This window comes from Squalius cephalus (assembly GCF_949319135.1).
Source record: "Squalius cephalus genome assembly, chromosome: 11".
NCBI lineage: Eukaryota > Metazoa > Chordata > Actinopteri > Cypriniformes > Leuciscidae > Squalius > Squalius cephalus.
Genome location: NC_137132.1, coordinates 540,273 through 561,668, shown reverse-complemented (window position 1 = coordinate 561,668; position 21,396 = coordinate 540,273). Strand labels below are relative to the sequence as shown.

General features: G+C 38.9%; 1 protein-coding gene across 1 annotated transcript; it reads left to right on the top strand.

Annotated features, from left to right (window-relative positions):
- The first annotated feature begins 11 nt into the window (after positions 1-11).
- On the top strand, positions 12-12,217 carry LOC307167449 (uncharacterized protein). Its single transcript, XM_079886570.1, has 4 exons — positions 12-424; positions 675-722; positions 10,513-10,722; positions 11,589-12,217. Exons 1-4 carry the CDS (start codon positions 118-120, stop codon positions 12,068-12,070), a joined length of 1,047 nt encoding a protein of 348 aa, XP_079742696.1. The 5' UTR covers positions 12-117; the 3' UTR covers positions 12,071-12,217.
- Positions 12,218-21,396: the final 9,179 nt, after the last annotated feature.

Sequence of the window (21,396 nt, the reverse complement as noted above, 5' to 3'; positions counted from 1 at the left end):
CTCTCTCTCTCTCTCTCTCTCTCTCTCTCTTATACCAGCAGCAGCAGCGCGTGCAGATGTTGTGTTTTATCTCTTATCATCTGGATCTGGATTTAGTGTTAGTGTTGTTGTTCTCTGATGGCCTGTGTTTTCGGAGATGACGCGTCGCGTTGCTGTGCGTCATGTCGTCGCGTGTTTGACGTCGCGTTGATTCTGCCATGTTCTCACACACTGTGCGCGCGCTGCCTGGCCGAGGGGGCGGGGCCGGGGCTGGGTGGGGGCGTGGTCAGGGGCGTGGCCTCTGCCTCTCGTCCAATCTGTGCCGTTCTGTGTTCGAACTGTCGTCACAGTGTCGAGCTGCCCTGCTTTGATTGGTCATCTGCTTTGACCTGTCTGCCCTTTGACCCCACAGTGACCCCTGACCCTAAAGCGAGTGAGGAAACGGGTGAGTGTGAAAACAGTAGCTACGTACATTATTCTCAAGACATGGACAATATTATCATGATAATATATTGGAAAATATTTGTATCAATGGATTATTACTAAAATGACTTGAGTTACTTGTTACTGCATAAAAACACCCCCTAACTGTGGTAAAAACACAGGTTCCCTCAATCTTTGTCTTAATCATTTAGTATTTTGAATCAGTTCATTTATTCATTTTGTTCTTTCTCTTATTGTTTTCTGTCCTTTAGATGGCAGTGTAGATCTTTCTGAAGAGGAAATGGAGAGATCAGTTACAGGTAGACTGTTCATACTGCACACTACACACTACTGCACACTACACTACTGCACACTACACACTACTGCACACTACACACTGCACACTACACACTACTGCATACTGCACACCATGGGCGAGGCTAGCCCCTTTTTAGGGGTGCTTCAGCACCCCTAAAAAGGAGCTCAGCACCCCTAAAACTTGGAGTAAGAAATGTTGTTATTCTAAAAATTATATATTTTTTTGTCTTTGACAAGGTTAAATAATGTTCTTCATCTTCAGTCCGCAGCAGAGCGCAGGTCAGAAACAGAGGCGCGCGCGCGTGTGTGTGTTTGTTCATCTGAGCCTCATTGGTCTTTCACTTCTCGTCAATGTCAGAATATTTGAGATGACCAATCAAATCAAAGTAGGCGGGCTTTATGTTCACAGAAGCTGCTGAGCGCGAATTTTACATGGAATTTTAGCAGCACGACTGACGCTTCAGTTTACGGTCAAGTGCGAGTTAAGAAGATGTAAGTAGCTAAACTAAACATTTTATATTTGACAGTTTTTTAGGTCATAAATGTTAAACGAATGACAAAAATAATTAGAAAACTAATAAACTTTTGTCTAATTTCGCCATTTTGAGCTGAAAATAGGCCTATATAACGTGTAATTATGTCATTGTGAGGGGACAAGAAACATTAACAAAGCCGTTTTCATAGGCACAAGATTAATAATGCATGTGTACATGTTGAGAATTAATATAATACAATTTGTAGCCTTCAGTAAATTAAAAAAAGTTCAGCTTTAGGAGGGGAAGAGACAGGGCAAGATCAGGAGACTGAGAGAAAAAGACAGAGTGATGGAGATGAGGAGAGAGCAGGTTTTAAATCTATTTCTTATCCTTTTTTGGCCTTCAAACGTCTTGAAATGCACATATCAGAGAAATAAAAATGTTTAACCCCATAACAACCTCAAATTTATGACCTCTTTGATTATAAAGCCCTGTCTACGGCCATGTATTAGGCCTAGATCAATAATGAATGTGTACATATTGTGAATGAATTTAATAAACTTAGTTACCTAGCTTTCCTGGTAGCTTTGTGTAGAAATTTAGCAGAAATACTAGGCTGATTTGGCTGTTGCTACTGGAATGGTGGGTCCATTAAAACTCATTCAGTCATCAAGTACTTTTCCCAGTTTATTTGTGGTGACATAGGAGTAGACATTTCACAGATGGCAGTGATGGTAATTGTTGGTTTCTAAAACCCATAAACAAAACCATTAATAAATACAAACACAATAGCGAATCTTAAATCATACATCTGAAATCAGCTTTAACAATCAAATGAGTATAACATTAAAGAGCTACTAAACATAACTAGAATTCAATATACCATATCAAACAATCATTTAAACTACAACAAATCAAAAAGGAAACTTACATGGTCAACAACGCAACAATTCCACACAAGCCATGTCTGAACAACAGCTTTTAGTTCAAACAAGAAGAGACTGAAACATAATTAGTAAGGGGCCACAGGTGCTCTTTATCAAGACTCAGTCAGCCAATCGGATCACAGCAGGATTTTCTACAGCCGCCCCCAAATATGTTAACATATTTGCATTTACAGAAAGTTCATGTGGTTGAATTATCAGAATCAGTTAATTCAGGAAGAACAATCAGACGGCTGACTGGACGAATTAAATATTTCCCTTTGCTGAAAATCTCAGCAACTCTCACTCTTCCATCAGAACTTGGCAAAATCTTACTGACAGTCCCTATAGGCCAGTGTCCCCGAGGAAGCTGAGGTTCCACAATCATGACGATGGCAGAAGGAGCAATAGGATTACCATCAAGTTCCCACTTTTGACGAGTCTGAAGACTTGGAAGATAATCTCGAACAAAACTGACCCAGAATCGATCCGCAAGAACTTGGCTGTGTCTCCACTTTCTACGGGTAAGTAGTTCTGAATCTGCATACATCACTTGAGGAAGAGATGCATCTCGCCGCCCCATCAGTAGGATATTTGGTGTGATTGGATCAGGGTCTGAAAGATCTGAAGATACATAGCCGAGAGGTTTTGAGTTTAACAACTCCTCAATTTCAACGAGCACTGTATACAAAACTTCCTCTGAGACTACTTGTATTCCCAAAACTACTCGTAATGCCGTCTTAACAGACCGTATCTCTCTCTCCCAAGTACCTCCAAAATGGGGAGAATATGGCGGATTGAATGAGAATTTAATTTGCTGTTGGGCAAGTATCTCTTGGAAAGAGGGACCAAGCTGTGAAAATGCCTCCCGGAGTTCTCTTTCTCCTCCCTTGAAATTAGTTCCTTGATCAGATAATATTTCATAGGGCCTACCTCTACGGGCTGCAAATCTTCGAAGAGCCAAGAGGAAACTGTCAGTATCCATACCAGAGAGGAGTTCTAAATGAAGACACCGTGTCGTCTGGCATTTGAATATAATGCCCCACCTCTTCTCATGTCGGCGACCTACTTTGACGGTTAAAGGCCCAAAACAATCCATACCTGTCGACCAAAAGGGGGGCTTATACAGGCGAAGTCTGGAAACTGGTAGATCAGCCATTCTAGGAACTGAAGGCACACCTTTCCACTTCCTACATTCAAGACATGATCTCTGGATCTTCTTTATCAACTGTCGCCCTCTCAGAACCCAGTATTTCCGACGAAGCTGAGCGAACACTCTTTGTGGTCCTGGATGGCACAGAGTGGAGTCATAATCAGCAACCAAAAGTTTGGTAACATGATTCTCAGGATCTAAAACAATTGGATTAATAGCTTCAAGATCCAAATCCTCGCTCTGACGAAGTCTTCCACCCACTCTTATCAGCTCTGTAACGGGATCATACTCTGGTGCCAAACCAACTAAACGGCTGTGTGAGGGAGCTCCATGACCATCTTTAAGCAGTTTATATTCCTCAGGAAAATCTTCCATCTGGGCTTGACGCAAAATACATAATTCTGCTTGTGTTTGAGAAGGTTTAGTCTCAGCTCTTAAGTCCAAAGAGAGGTTCTCAACAGTTGCTGCAATCAACTCTGACCAGGTATTGAATTGAGATGCATCATACTTTAGAGAGTTTCCTGATGCTTGATTAAGTCCACAAAACAAAGGTTTTCTCAGCTCTGTCCCAACCTCCTCTGTTCTTAAGGCTGGAGATTTTGGCCATTGCTGATGGGGCAAATATAGAAAGGGAGGTCCTTGAAACCAAGAACTAGTTGCGGACAATTGATCAAGTCTCTTGCCTCGAGTGATGTCATCTGCTGGATTACTTACAGTGTCAACATATCTCCACTGATCCGGTCTAGTATACTCAAGAATCTCCGTAATGCGGTTTGCCACAAAGATCTTGTACCGGCAGGATTCGGACTGGATCCAGGTCAACACAGTTGTGGAATCAGACCAAAGTGTCACCTTTTCAACATCCAAGGTGAGTTCCCTTTGCAACAGATTTGCCAGCTGAGCCCCGGTCAGAGCAGCACACAGTTCCAAACGAGGAATAGAAATGGTCTTCTTCGGTGCTACCCTTGAACGAGCCATAACCAGAGATATAGAAATCTCACCATATCCGTTTACCAGACGCAAATAGGCAACTGAACCATAGGCCTTTTCGGATGCGTCGCAGAAGATGTGAAGCTCTCTAATGACTGGATCTTCCCAGTTCGTTCTTGGACCATACCATCGAGGTACTTGGAGCTTGACCAAATCTGGCAACTCTCCTTCCCATGCCTTCCAAGCTGCCTTGATCCCCTCCGGGATATCTGGATTATCCCATCCTCTGTTAGGTTTCATCCATAATTGTTGCAGAAGAACTTTAGCACGTGTCGTGAATGGAATGATAAAACCCAGAGGGTCATATTGACGAGCAAGTATACGATATACAACTCGCAAAGTTAGGACAGTATACTCCACTAGACGGTGCTTGTAGCTCAAAGTATCCTGCGAGCAATGCCAACTTAATCCAAGAGTTCCCTCGCATGGATCTGTGCAGTCATGACTTAACCACAGGTCAGTATCTACTGAACGAGCTTCGGCTGGTAAGTGGTCAGTCACAGAGACATGGTTACTGGCCCACTGTCGAATCTCAAAACCTCCTTCAGCCAAGGAAGAACGCAATTTCATAAGCATCTCCTTGGCCTCTTTAGTAGTTGGAAAACTTTGTAGGCAATTATCCACATAAAAGGAATGCAAGACAGAAGACTGCACATCTTGAAATTCAACAGGAAGGTTTTGAACACATTTCTGGAGAGCATATATGGCACAACAAGGGCTACATGTAGCACCAAAAGGCAAGACCTGCCATTCATAGACATCGACTGGATCATTTCTTCTCATATTTCGCCACAAGAAGCGTAGCAAAGGAGAATCAGAAGCCAGGAGACAAACTTGATGGAACATTGATCTAATGTCTCCACTTATCGCAACTTGATGTTCTCTAAACCGAAGTAAAACTCCAATCAAGGTAGGGCCTAGAACCGGTCCAGGTAACAAATAGGCATTCAAACTCTCTCCGTGATACTGATAGGAACAGTTAAATACCACACGATGCTTGCCATTATGTTCCACAAGATGGTGGGGAATATACCAAGATTCGTCACTGAGATTAATCTCATTTAACTTCAGTTTCTTAACACATCCAGCTTCAATGAGTTTCTGAATTTCTTTCTCATAAATAGCTGCTTGTTCTGGATCCTTAGGTCGCTGGTTCGGCTCCGGCTCGAAGGACCATGTAGAAATTTAGCAGAAATACTAGGCTGATTTGGCTGTTGCTACTGGAATGGTGGGTCCATTAAAACTCATTCAGTCATCAAGTACTTTTCCCAGTTTATTTGTGGTGACATAGGAGTAGACATTTCACAGATGGCAGTGATGCACAAGATAATTCCTTTGCTCCTTCTTCATGATCCCAGGATTGAAGCATTCCCACAAGAGCTTGAACTCGTACAGCAAAGTCGCCGAATCCAACAGAATCTCCTGAACGTACAGCGGGTAAGTTCTTAATTGTAGCAATCTCTCGCAGCACCAACTGGTGGGGTTGCCCATATCTTTTCTGAAGAGCTTTTAAGGCAGTAGTATAAGGCTGGGAATGATGGGCATAAGCCAAGGCCAGAAGTCGAGCTGCCTCCAACTTCAAATGATCAAGAAGAATATGATACTTGTATTGCTCAGTTTCCTCTGAGGGTAACAAATTCTTTAAAGCCATATTCAGCATGGCAAACTCTTGGGGGTCATCACTCTTCAAATATGGAAATGAAAGTCTTTCAATACGGGCTGACCTGGAGGAATGTAGAGCTGTCATACTTGCGTGGGGCACATTCACGGGTGAATGAATAGACATATGCTGGTTAGGTACCATCATTCGCATTCCAATTGGGGAAAGTGCAGTTATTGGATTTACATCTCTTTGCTGCCCCTGAGGTGCTGATGCAGTGGTTATAACTCTGGGTATCAAAGGATTCTGATAGTGCATAATGGAAGGATTATCTTGCTGCGGTACAGTTCTAGTTGTCTGCTGTTCTAAAGAAGTTTGATGTGAATGACCAAGAGAAGCATAAGTAAATCCAGCTGATAAATCTCTAGGAGGCAATGTTGCAACCCTTGAAGGAACTGGCGGAACATTCTGGATATGAGCTGGATATAATACTGGATACGAAAAATCAGGTAGATATGGAGGCCTTAAAAATCCTCCATTTGGAGGGAAGGCTGGCCAACTTGGAGGCATCCACGGAAGACCGGGCATACAAAATGCATTTCCCTGCATTTGATCAGGTGGCCAAAGGCTTTGGTCCCTTCCTACTTGTTGATCACTGGGATAAAAACTGGGATTCATTTGATGATGACTGACTGAAGATGAAAGACCATTACGCTGTTGCTGAGTTAAGCCTTCACCCATTACATTTGGATGCATTAAAGGTTGTGACCTGAGGTTATCTGGGAGTGGAACTGAAAGCCTAATAGGCGGACATGGATCAGAAAGCTGCTGGTGTTGTCTCTCTGATGGCCCTCTAGTGATGGCTGCTGTAGAAGTAGGCATTGAAGAGGTAGGTGGCACATACTGAGATGAGGGCAAAGTATTTTGTCTCTGAACTTTTGGTGGTGTAGAAAGCACATTATCCTGCTTGGTTTGATGTCGTCGCATACATTCACTCAACTCATCCACAATAGAATCTCTGGCATTCATCTCATCTTGCTGGTTTGCTTGTATGGGGATATGAACAGGGGATTCTTGAATAGAACTGCATTCAGAACCAGTAGAAAATGAAGAACTTCTTTTCCTTTGCATATCCTTCATCATGTGTCCCACATCCAACAACATTCCTTTCATTTGTTTAATCTCCTCAGACAAAGACTTCACCTCATTCTGAGTAGCAGTAATGGAAGCTCCTTGTGATGCAACCAAATGGCTCAAATCTTCTGGCTGGTGTGACAATTGTCCAGCTGGATGCATTGAAGGATTTAACTGAGTCATCATATAATCTTTGTGCCATCTTGGAGGTTTTACAATCCTTGATGAACGTTTAGGTTTCACACAGTCATCCTCAGTCTCCATTCCAGTTGCCTCTCCGGCTCGAAGGACCATGTAGAAATTTAGCAGAAATACTAGGCTGATTTGGCTGTTGCTACTGGAATGGTGGGTCCATTAAAACTCATTCAGTCATCAAGTACTTTTCCCAGTTTATTTGTGGTGACATAGGAGTAGACATTTCACAGATGGCAGTGATGGTAATTGTTGGTTTCTAAAACCCATAAACAAAACCATTAATAAATACAAACACAATAGCGAATCTTAAATCATACATCTGAAATCAGCTTTAACAATCAAATGAGTATAACATTAAAGAGCTACTAAACATAACTAGAATTCAATATACCATATCAAACAATCATTTAAACTACAACAAATCAAAAAGGAAACTTACATGGTCAACAACGCAACAATTCCACACAAGCCATGTCTGAACAACAGCTTTTAGTTCAAACAAGAAGAGACTGAAACATAATTAGTAAGGGGCCACAGGTGCTCTTTATCAAGACTCAGTCAGCCAATCGGATCACAGCAGGATTTTCTACACTTTGTCTGAGAAAATGATTCATAAATCAACCTATCAGTTGACCCTATGTTTACTTTCTTCACTGACAGACAAAAATGAAAAGCCTATATCAGTCAAAGCTCAGCTTTAGGAGGGGAAAAGACAGAGCAAGATAAAAACAAAGAGAAAAAGAGTGTGATGCTGATGAAGTGTGGAAAATAAACAGCTACCCGCACATGGTTTTAAAGCTGTTGTTATCCAATTTTTTTGGCCTTCAAAACATCTTAAAATGCACATATGTAGATCAGAGAAATCAAAATTTTCTCGGGGGAGCATGCCCCCGAACCCCCCTAAATACCTCACATTCGGGACCTCAGTGATTATAAAACCCTGCCATATGCATGTTACTGGATGAATGAATGAAACTAGTTAATAATGCGCATTAGACCATAAACTAACTTTTTTTTTTTTTTTTTAAATCATACCCTCATTGGGGGCTGAGCCCCCCTAAAATGAAAATCCTAGAATCGCCCCTGCTGCACACTACACACTACTGCACACTACACTACTGCACACTACACACTACTGCATACTGCACACTACACACTGCACACTACTGCATACTGCACACTACACACTACTGCATACTGCACACTACACACTGCACACTACTGCACACTACACACTACTGCATACTGCACACTACACACTACTGCACACTACTGCATACTACACACGGCACACTACACACTACTGCACACTACACACTGCACACTACACACTACTGCATACTGCACACTACACACTGCACACTACTGCATACTGAACACTACACACTGCACACTACACACTACTGCACACTACTGCATACTGCACATTACACACTACACACTACTGCATACTGCACACTACACACTACACACTACTGCATACTGAACACTACACACTGCACACTACACACTACTGCACACTACTGCACACTACACACTGCATACTGCACACTACACAATGCACACTACTGCATACTGAACACTACACACTGCACACTACACACTACTGCACACTACTGCATACTGCACACTGCATACTGCACACTACACACTGCACACTACACACTGCATACTGTACACTACACACTGCATACTGTACACTACACACTACTGCACACTACTGCATACTACACACGGCACACTACACACTACTGCACACTACACACTGCACACTACACACTACTGCATACTGCACACTACACACTGCACACTACTGCATACTGAACACTACACACTGCACACTACACACTACTGCACACTACTGCATACTGCACACTACACACTACACACTACTGCATACTGCACACTACACACTACACACTACTGCATACTGAACACTACACACTGCACACTACACACTACTGCACACTACTGCACACTACACACTGCATACTGCACACTACACAATGCACACTACTGCATACTGAACACTACACACTGCACACTACACACTACTGCACACTACTGCATACTGCACACTGCATACTGCACACTACACACTGCACACTACACACTGCATACTGTACACTACACACTGCATACTGTACACTACACACTGCACACTACACACTACTGCACACTACACACTACTGCATACTGCACATTACACACTGCATACTGTACACTACACACTGCACACTACACACTACTGCACACTACACACTACTGCATACTGCACATTACACACTGCATACTGCACACTGCACACTACTGCATACTGCACACTACACACTGCACACTACTGCATACTGCACACTGCATACTGCACACTACACACTGCATACTGTACACTACACACTGCACACTACACACTGCATACTGCACACTACACACTACACGCTGCATACTACACACTGCATACTGCACACTACTGCACACTACACACTGCATACTGCACATTACTGCATACTCCACACTGCAAACTGCACACTACACACTACAAACTGCATACTACTCACTACATATTACACTATTACTGCACACTACACACTTAATAGTGCACACGACACACTGCATACTGCACACAACATTTTACAATTACTGCACACTGCACACTGAATAGTGCACACTACAACTGCTTACTGCATACTCCACACTGCAAACTGCACACTACACACTTAATAGTGCACACAACATACTGCTTACTGCACACTACACACTGCACACTACAAACTGCATACTGCACACTACACACTGCACAATACACAGTGCAGTGCAGTACAATACACAATACACAGTGCAGTACAATACACACTACAAACTGCATACTACACACTACATATTGCACTGCTTACTGCACACTACACACTGCATAGTGCACACTATACACTGCATACTACACACTGCATACTGCACACTACATACTGCACACTTCTTTAAGCTTGACGTTGATTAGTCGCTGATCATGGCCTACAGGGGGCGCAAAGTCAAAATTATGACATACTAAATCAGAATTATGATATGCTAAGATAAGATAAAAGAAAGTTTTCTCGTAAGTTTTACATTTTGCTATAATGAATTACAAATTTTTAAGTTATAATTTTAACCTATGTCATAAATATGACCTATTAAACCAGAATTGAAATATTGACATATTGTCATATATTATGACATTTTATGCTATAATTATGATTTATAAGCGCATGATTATTTTTCCTGTGTGCATGTGTAAATGCACTTCCACAGTCTTCTCTCATATATCTGTGTAACTGATGTCTGCAGGTCTGGTGTTCGCTCTGGATTCGTCGAGCTCTGATTCGCTGCTTCGCCTCTCAGGCTCCGCCCTCTCTGTAAGCGTCACGGGTCAGGTGTGCTGTGAGGATGAGAGGAATGACCCGCCTCCACTGCCTCAGGTGTGCGGGAGCGTGAGCATCTCCAGAGGACAGTATTACTGGGAGATCGACGTCTGCAACAGCGCCCTCTATAGGATCGGTGAGAGAGGAGACGCTGCTCATGTATATGCAGAGATATTTTGCTAAATAAAACAAATGTAGGCCTTGCTCTTCTACTCCTCCTTCCCTCGGGTCATTTTGACACGGATTTTTGTTCATCAGAGGGGTCCAAGACCCCAGGACTTTTGTCGCACTTGAACCACGAATACACAAAACAAAATTTTTTTTAATGGATTCGAGGAGTTTTGTGGTCAATCGCTGGTCAGTTTGACCCCCTTAAGAATGAATGAATGCGAGGAATGCTTCAGTACACATAGAAAAACCTAAAAATGCTCAAAATTCAAACTTAAACTGCTAAAACTTTACCAAAAAATGATTTTATAAAGTCTACATGTGTATCTGAATGCACACTGAAGAGAAACTGACTTTAGGACCCAGAGGAACAGCTCATTTGCTCCATATAGAGATATAAGGCCATCTAGAGTCATGAAATATCATGTTATATTATTATTTTTCCACAAGAGGTCTGCAAAGACACACAATGTAAGATATTTTGAGCTGAATTAAAAGGTTTAGGCCTGAAATTGTGAGTTATTTTGAATTCAAGTTGAAAGAATGTGGGGAATGTGCTAAAACTACTATTTATTTATTATTTATTGATTAAATCTAGTAATTTAAAGGTAAATAATATTTTTAAAAACTCCAAAAATATTGCATTAAAAAATAGAAAAAAAAAAACAATTATCAAAATGAAATAAAATGATCTTTCTGGACAAAAAAAAAAGTATAATTTTAGGGCTTCGGGTCATTTTGACCCGAGAGGGAAAGATGTGTTACAAAACGCGAGGGAAGGATGAGGCATTGTGCTGTTATGATTCATATAAGTGTGATTGGCTCTTTCCTCAGGTGTGATATCATCATGTGATGGGCATGGCTGGTGGTTGGAGAGGCGTGGCCTAGAGTTTCATGCGGTGTTTGACGGACGGCGTGAGCTCCTCCCCTTTATTCCTCCTCAGCTGAAGACAGTGGGCGTGTTTCTCAATGTGGGCGGAGCTTCAATCACCTTCCACAATCCTGTCACTCAAGAGTTTCTTGCCGCTGTCCCCTCCCACTTTAGTGTTCCTCTTCGTCCTGCTCTCCAATTAGGCCAGGGAAGACTCAAGCTCCGCCCCGGCCTGCCGCCGCCCAATCACGTGTTTCTCAGCTCCAGCTCCACCTATCGGGGTCCAAGAGGGGCGGGGTCTGGGCGCTGGAGGCGGGGCCTGTCGTTCGGGTCCGTGAGGGCCGTGGTTCAGAAGTTCGAGGAGATGTCGACCGTCTCGGACTCAGATTCGGGTCTCGTTTCCAGTGTCGGGTCACTGTCTGAACACAATACCAGTACTGAATAACAACATCAAGAACATTTACTGACGTCTAGCTTGTGCTGGGGAATGATTTTTCTACTGTTATGTATTTATATTCAGTGTATTTATATTGTGTTCCTTTTGAATGATAACACACATCTTAAACACACATCTGGACTGAAACACTATACATGCAAAAAAATACTGATATACACTACCAATCAAAGGTTTTGGATCGATAAGAAGTCTCTTCTGCTCACCAAGGCTGCATTTATTTGGTTAAAAATACACAAAAAACAAAACTATAATATTGTGTAATATTGTGAAATATTATTGTAATGTAAATCATCTGTTCTCTATGTGAATATACAGTAAAGTGTAATTTATTCCTGTGATCTGAATGTTCAGCATCATTACTCCAGTCTTCAGTGTCACATGATCCTTCAGAAATCACTCTAATATGAGGATCTGATGCTCAAGAAACATTTATGATTATTATCAGTGTTGAAAACAGTTATTTACATTTTTATTTCAGGATTATTTGATGAATAGAAAGTTCAAAAGAACAGCATTTATCTGAAATAGAAGCTTTTGTAACATTAAACGCTACCGTTCAAAAGTTTGGGGTCAGTAAGAAGTTTTATTTTTTGGGGGAAAGAAATTATAGAAATCATAGAAATCAATACTTTTACTTATCAAGGATGAATTAAATTGATCAAAAGTCACAGCAAAGACATTTATAATGTTACAAAAGATTCTGTTTCAAATAAATGGTGAAATTTCTATTCATCAAAGAATCCTGGAAAAAAATTGTACACTGTGTTCAACACTGATAATAATCATAAATGTTTCTTGATCATCAAATCATCATATTAGAGTGATTTCTGAAGGATCATGTGACACTGAAGACTGGAGTAATGATGCTGAACATTCAGCTTTGATCACAGGAATAAATTACACTTTACTGTATATTCACATAGAAAACAGATGATTTACACTGGAATAATATTTAACAATATCACTATTTTTTTAATATTTTTAATAAAATAATTCAGCCTTGGTGAGCAGAAAACATTCAAAATCTTACTTTTCAACGGCTGTGTGTTAATCACATGATCACCATTAAACTGCCTGTAAAATTGAAAAAATGTAAAAAAAATTCAGCTCCCTGAAATGTGTAAATAATAAGATTATTCCATGGCTTTACTGTGGTCAGTGGCGGCATTCAGCGGTCAGATATCTGCAGATCACGACAATCAGTTCAGAGGAGATCTCAGTAATGCCTCAAATGTGTCTCAAACCATTGATGTGTTACAGTTTTGAGTTTTTATTTTTTAATTGTATTAGTTTATATACATATTAGTTTATTTATATGTTTATATGTAGTTTATTTAGTTGTAGTTCTTCAAATTAAACTAAATGTTTTAGTAATTTTGTTGTGCTTTTTTATAAGTTTTAGTCCCGATAATAACCCTGGATCTGCACACTCTACACTCATTTTGTCACGGGCTGGTTGAAGCAGGCTCAGAAGCGGGATCTCAGTTGCAGCAGTGTTTATTTAAACAAACAAGATATTACATGGACAGGTTTCTCAGGGAACAGGAACAGCAACTAGAACAGAACAACCACGCATGTAGCAACAACGACAGACAACTAACAGACTGAAAACACTGGGCTTATATACATGGGAGAACTGATCAGGGAAACAAGACACAGCTGACAAGACTAACGAGGAAACAGGTGTGACAGATGAACTAAATGACAGTTACCGTGGAAACCAAGAAGTGACGGGAAAACAGAACAAAGGAAGACATGTGATCAGTGACAACAACACTCAGACAGAACAGAACAGTGACACATTTACTGCTCTTTATCTCATTATATATTATCTTATATCTACTCTTATAACTATTGACTCCGTTGGGTCTGCCTTTATTTCTCACAGAGAATTCCAGGAAAAACATCTGGGACAAAGTTGATACTGAAATGAGATTTGTGTAAAAGTTAATTTGGAGAATCTGTGATGCAGTTCAAAAAGGCATCAATGCAAATACTGGAATAATCTGGTGAATCTTCAATCGCTCAGTTCGTACTTTGGCTGGGACAGTAAATTCATTAATCATTCATTCCCAGTTCACAGTTTCAGTTGGACATTCGTGTGACGTCTTATGTTACTTCATGTTTCAGAACGTTCAGAGAGCATTCAAAGGTAACGTTCAGAGAACATTCTAAAGTAACGTTCAGAGAACATTCAAAAGTAACGTTCAGAGAACATTCAAAAGTAACGTTCAGAGAACATTCTAAAGAAAACGTTCAGAGAACATTCTAAAGTAACGTTTAGAGAACATTCTAAAGTAACGTTCAGAGACCATTCTAAAGTAACGTTCAGAGACCATTCAAAAGTAACATTCAGAGAACATTCTAAAGTAACGTTGAGAGAACATTCAAAAGTAACGTTGAGAGAACATTCTAAAGAAAACAGTCAGAGAACATTCTAAAGTAACGTTCAGAGAACATTCTAAAGTAACGTTCAGAGAACATTCTAAAGTAACGTTCAGAGAACATTCTAAAGTAACGTTCAGAGAACATTCAAAAGTAACGTTCAGAGAACATTCAAAAGTAACATTCAGAGAACATTCAAAATTAACGTTCAGAGAACATTCTAAAGTAACGTTGAGAGAACATTCAAAAGTAACGTTAAGAGAACATTCTAAAGAAAACAGTCAGAGAACATTCTAAAGTAACGTTCAGAGAACATTCTAAAGTAACGTTCAGAGAACATTCTAAAGTAACGTTCAGAGAACATTCTAAAGTAACGTTCAGAGAACATTCAAAAGTAACGTTCAGAGAACATTCAAAAGTAACATTCAGAGAACATTCAAAAGTAACGTTCAGAGAACATTCTAAAGTAACGTTCAGAGAACATTCAAAAGTAACGTTCAGAGAACATTCAAAAGTAACGTTCAGAGAACATTCTAAAGTAACGTTCAGAGACCATTCAAAAGTAACGTTCAGAGAACATTCTAAAGTAACGTTCAGAGAACATTCAAAAGTAACGTTCAGAGACCATTCTAAAGTAACGTTCAGAGAACATTCAAAAGAAAACGTTCAGAGAACATTCAAAAGTAACGTTCAGAGAACATTCTAAAGTAACGTTCAGAGAACATTCAAAAGTAACGTACAGAGAACATTCAAAAGTAACGTTCAGAGAACATTCAAAAGTAACGTTCAGAGAACATTCTAAAGTAACGTTCAGAGACCATTCAAAAGTAACGTTCAGAGAACATTCTAAAGTAACGTTCAGAGAACATTCAAAAGTAGCGTTCAGAGACCATTCTAAAGTAACGTTCAGAGACCATTCAAAAGTAACATTCAGAGAACATTCAAAAGTAACGTTGAGAGAACATTCAAAAGTAACGTTCAGAGAACATTCAAAAGTAACGTTCAGAGAACATTCTAAAGTAACGTTCAGAGAACATTCTAAAGAAAACGTTCAGAGAACATTCTAAAGTAACGTTCAGAGAACATTCTAAAGTAACGTTCAGAGAACATTCTAAAGTAACGTTCAGAGAACATTCAAAAGTAACGTTGAGAGAACATTCTAAAGAAAACGTTCAGAGAACATTCTAAAGTAACGTTCAGAGACCATTCAAAAGTAACGTTCAGAGAACATTCTAAAGTAACGTTCAGAGAACATTCAAAAGTAACGTTCAGAGACCATTCTAAAGTAACGTTCAGAGAACATTCAAAAGTAACGTTCAGAGAACATTCTAAAGTAACGTTCAGAGAACATTCAAAAGTAACGTACAGAGAACATTCAAAAGTAACGTTCAGAGAACATTCAAAAGTAACGTTCAGAGAACATTCTAAAGTAACGTTCAGAGACCATTCAAAAGTAACGTTCAGAGAACATTCTAAAGTAACGTTCAGAGAACATTCAAAAGTAGCGTTCAGAGACCATTCTAAAGTAACGTTCAGAGACCATTCAAAAGTAACATTCAGAGAACATTCAAAAGTAACGTTGAGAGAACATTCAAAAGTAACGTTCAGAGAACATTCAAAAGTAACGTTCAGAGAACATTCTAAAGTAACGTTCAGAGAACATTCTAAAGTAACGTTCAGAGAACATTCAAAAGTAACGTTCAGAGAACATTCTAAAGAAAACGTTCAGAGAACATTCTAAAGTAACGTTCAGAGAACATTCTAAAGTAACGTTCAGAGACCATTCAAAAGTAACGTTCAGAGAACATTCTAAAGTAACGTTCAGAGAACATTCTAAAGTAACGTTCAGAGACCATTCAAAAGTAACATTCAGAGAACATTCTAAAGTAACGTTGAGAGAACATTCAAAAGTAACGTTGAGAGAACATTCTAAAGAAAACGTTCAGAGAACATTCTAAAGTAACGTTCAGAGAACATTCAAAAGTAACGTTCAGAGAACATTCTAAAGTAACGTTCAGAGAACATTCAAAAGTAACATTCAGAGAACATTCTAAAGTAACGTTCAGAGAACATTCTAAAGTAACGTTCAGAGAACATTCAAAAGTAACGTTGAGAGAACATTCTAAAGAAAACGTTCAGAGAACATTCTAAAGTAACGTTCAGAGACCATTCAAAAGTAACATTCAGAGAACATTCTAAAGTAACGTTCAGAGAACATTCAAAAGTAACGTTCAGAGAACATTCAAAAGTAACATTCAGAGAACATTCTAAAGTAACGTTCAGAGACCATTCTAAAGTAATGTTCAGAGACCATTCAAAAGTAACATTCAGAGAACATTCTAAAATAACGTTGAGAGAACATTCAAAAGTAACAGTCAGAGAACATTCTAAAGTAACGTTCAGAGACCATTCAAAAGTAACGTTGAGAGAACATTCTAAAGAAAACGTTCAGAGAACATTATAAAGAAAACGTTCAGAGAACATTCTAAAGTAACGTTCAGAGAACATTCAAAAGTAACGTTCAGAGAACATTCTAAAGTAACGTTCAGAGAACATTCTAAAGTAACGTTCAGAGAACATTCAAAAGTAACGTTGAGAGAACATTCTAAAGAAAACGTTCAGAGAACATTCTAAAGTAACGTTCAGAGACCATTCAAAAGTAACATTCAGAGAACATTCTAAAGTAACGTTCAGAGAACATTCTAAAGTAACATTCAGAGAACATTCAAAAATAACATTCAGAGAACATTCTAAAGTAACGTTCAGAGAACATTCAAAAGTAACATTCAGAGAACATTCAAAAGTAACGTTCAGAGAACATTCTAAAGTAACGTTCAGAGAACATTCTAAAGTAACATTAGGAGAACATTCTAAAGTAACATTCAGAGAACATTCAAAAGTAACATTCAGAGAACATTCTAAAGTAACGTTCAGAGAACATTCAAAAGTAACGTTCAGAGAACATTCTAAAGTAACGTTCAGAGAACATTCTAAAGTAACATTCAGAGAACATTCAAAAGTAACGTTCAGAGTAACGTTCAGAAAACATTCTAAAGTAACGTTGAGAGAACATTCAAAAGTAACGTTCAGAGAACATTCAAAAGTAACGTTCAGAGAACATTCAAAAGTAACGTTCAGAGAACATTCAAAAGTAACGTTCAGAGAACATTCAAAAGTTGAATGTTCTATATGTTATTCTAAAAAATATATATTTTAGAAAATATACTTGAAGTGAAAATTCTGTTAATTTTTAAAGTGTATTTATTTGCACTTCACTTAAAAATATATTTTAGGTATATTTTTAACTGTGTGCTGAAAATGATCATTGTAACAATGCATTGAAAGTGTACTTTCAAAATACATTATAGTTTACAATAGTATATTGTACAAATTATATGTAATATTTGTTTATTAATGTGCATTTGTTATTGAAGTCAAAGTGTGCAATTTGTAGTATTTGGAATAAGCCAAAGGCATTACTGAGCATATAGTTTTCACTCAAATATAATACACTTATGGTAAATTGCTTGTATATTTCGAAGTCACTCGTAATGAATTTGTAATGTACTTATAACAAATAAAGTACACTTTAATATCACTAATCAAGCATGTAATTAGTCCTGACACAGGCATATACTTAAAGTATACGTGAAGATGTTCCAATTTAGCTCACAAAAATACTCTTAAAGTTATGCTTTACTACAATTTAATTATAAAATTGTACAAAATGAGTTTAGCACACTTCAAGTTAACTAATCATTAACACACTTGAAGTACACTAGTCTAGCTGCAAGTATACTTAGCAGATTTGTTTTGTTCACCAGGGCATGTATAATACAGACACAAATGAGTCAATAACAGCAATGCTCGAGTTCACATTACCGGTTTGTGTTTTCCACTGAGATGTTGAAGAGATTGTGTGATTGTGTGACTGACGTTCAGAACGAAGGCCTTGGATTCGCACCAGAGTCTGACTCCTCCAGGGCTAATATGCGAGCGTTTGCATATTAAATGAGTGATCCTGTCCTGTTAACTTCATCTGTTCCTCATTATTATTCCATTATCACAGTTCATTCATGTTGCGACACCCGAGAGAATGGCATATCAGTGAGTTCCTGCTGAACACAAGTGTTTCTGGAAACCTCTGAATCATCACACACTCGCCTCGCCTCAGATGTAGAAACCTCTGCAAAACACACATCAAATACAGATTAAACAGACAACATGAACAAATAAAGCGTTTAAACAACAGATAACTTTCTTAATAGGTTACAAAAACTGCCTTTTAACATTTTAGAAACATTGGTCACATGTTTTTACAGCTTAAATTTGTTAACTCAATGGAAAAAGTGTTTAGATCACTTTAAAAAAAAATTGTTAACCCGTTGCCTTAAAATGATTACGTAAATAAACTTAATGCTTAATTGATAAAAATTAAGTTATGTGAACTTGACAATTCCACTTTACATCATTTTTCCACATTACAAAAGTTTACTTAATCATTTTAAGGCAGCTGGTTTCCTCAATTTTTTTAAAGTTAAGTCCATATTTTTGTCTTTTACACCTGACACAACATGCAACAGAATATATATTTATATAATACTATCAGCTGGTCCAAAAATGTAGTATTTTATGGAAATACAATGGTTTTGTTTGATCACCATATTCAAAAAAGGTACTTTAAAGTATTATAATATATTTAATGTAATTTCCCTTTGATCTAAACCATGGTATGTAAATATTTAGTTCAAATCCGCTGCATGGTAAATGAATGATATTTTGTATGGTTATTATGATATTTTAGTAGGCTAACGCGCATGATTTCCGCGTAAGAAAAGACAGAAACTCTTGTGCCAGAATACACACTCATTATAAGTCGCGGTTTCTGTCGGTTTCCCCGTGAATGAGTGTGTAATATCTTCTGTTATCACCTCATGATGAGAGGCAAAGAGCTCATGATCGACTGATGATCGACTCCCATTCTCGGCGGATGCGCGCGCAGGTGTGAAGCACCATCAGCATGAACACAACACACCTTACACACACACACACCTTACACACACACACTCGAGCACCTCGTGTGTACCTGTGAACTCATTTCGGAAACGCTAATACACACACACACACACACACCATTTGCTGTGTATATTGTGATGTTTAGTTCTGTCTCACATGTCTGTTAACGGAGCATAACGAGACTGTAACACACACTCTCTCTCTCTATCACACACACACACACACACACACTTCATTACGGAAACATACAATGCATTAAAATACCAGAGAATGCATTATAAATAAATTATATAAAACATAATAGAATGCATTATATGCAAAATGTTAAGTTATAATAAAATACAAACTATATATAATAATTAAAATGGAAAACACTGGAATTTTTTTGTTTTTTTTTTGTTATTGAATCCAAAATGTACCATCGTTTAATATAATATGCATTAGCCCAAATAAATTTATAAATATATATATGATTACAATTCACGTTAACGATAGTAGTTTGGAGTCTCTCGTTATTTATTTCAGACAAGTGAAAACAGAAGGTTGTTTCCTCGAGTCTCCATAGACTTTTGTCCCCTCTCTCCCAGTGTTCGTGTATCTCTATTTAACTCTAATCTGGGAGTGAAAGGAGAACACGAGGAATCTGTGGCTCTGCTGGAGTTTATTGCGCGCGCCTTTCTCATGCAGAACACCCCGCGCGCGCGTTTAACATCTGCATGGCGGGAAAACCGCGGGGATCCGCGCGCCTTCCGGAGCGACTGATATATGCACGCACTTTATTATTTTGTGATTTTATTATTCCATTATTCGCCATCATTTAGAGCCTTTCAAACCCTGCGGAGGGGAAATGACCCCGTATACAGAGAGGGAAGTCTTTCATAAAACCATCAGGGTTTACAGGACGAATTATCATCATCGTTAGTGGTGTAATTAGGAGCCCGTTATGGCGGCCCTTTGAGTGCTTTGAAGGAGAAATGTTATTAATATATCGTTCATGGAACTTTTGGTCTGAAACGATTTTGTTCGTATAATGTTTTTAAATGTCACTACTTGTTTCAGAACGTTCAAAAGTAGCATTCCCATGTTTGGAGAATGAATGTTCAAGACTTATATCGCCAGCTGACAAAAATATGTTCTAAAAACGTTATTTCTGAATGTTCTCTGAAATCTTCAACACGTCAGGGTTTTAAATGTTCCAAAGACCGTTATGAACGTTAAGCGAACGTTCCATTCTTCAAACATTATGGGAAGGTTATTTGAATTTTGAATGTTTTCTGAATGTTACTTTTGAATGTTCTCGGAATGTTACTTTTGAATGTTTTCTGAATGTTACTTTTGAATGGTCTCGGAATGTTACTTTTAAAAGTTTCTCGGAATGTTACAGGTGAAACTCCTTTTAAGAGATTTAAACCCTTTCCAGCCTCCACAGAGCCATACAGCAGCTCAACAGAGCAAACACTGTTACTGTGAAGAGTGAAGAGTTTGTCCACTTGTCCTCCTCTGGTTTGCTCTTCATCTCCATGATTCTCATTTGAATGTGCTTGAACCTCCAGGAATCAAAGGCTGAGTGGGAGTCCTTTATTTCTCAAGACTTCCTTTCTTTCAGAAGAACAATGAATGTTCACGGAGGAAGCAAACGCAGTTCTGTTCTCCTCACTCGCTCAAACTTCAGCTCTTCTACACCGACACACACTCGACGAGACTAAACTCAGTTTCATCGTTGATGTTCGAAGTTAATAACGTTCATTTATGGCTTTCATCTGAGAGCATTAACCTCTGAAGATCAATGACGGTTCATTTCCTTCTCATATATCATTGTTTCCTCTTTGATTAACAGGTTAATGCAGGATGACATCATTCACAGATAAACCAATCTCCAGCTGACAGGGAACGTTCTGCCAAGGGTTTCTCAA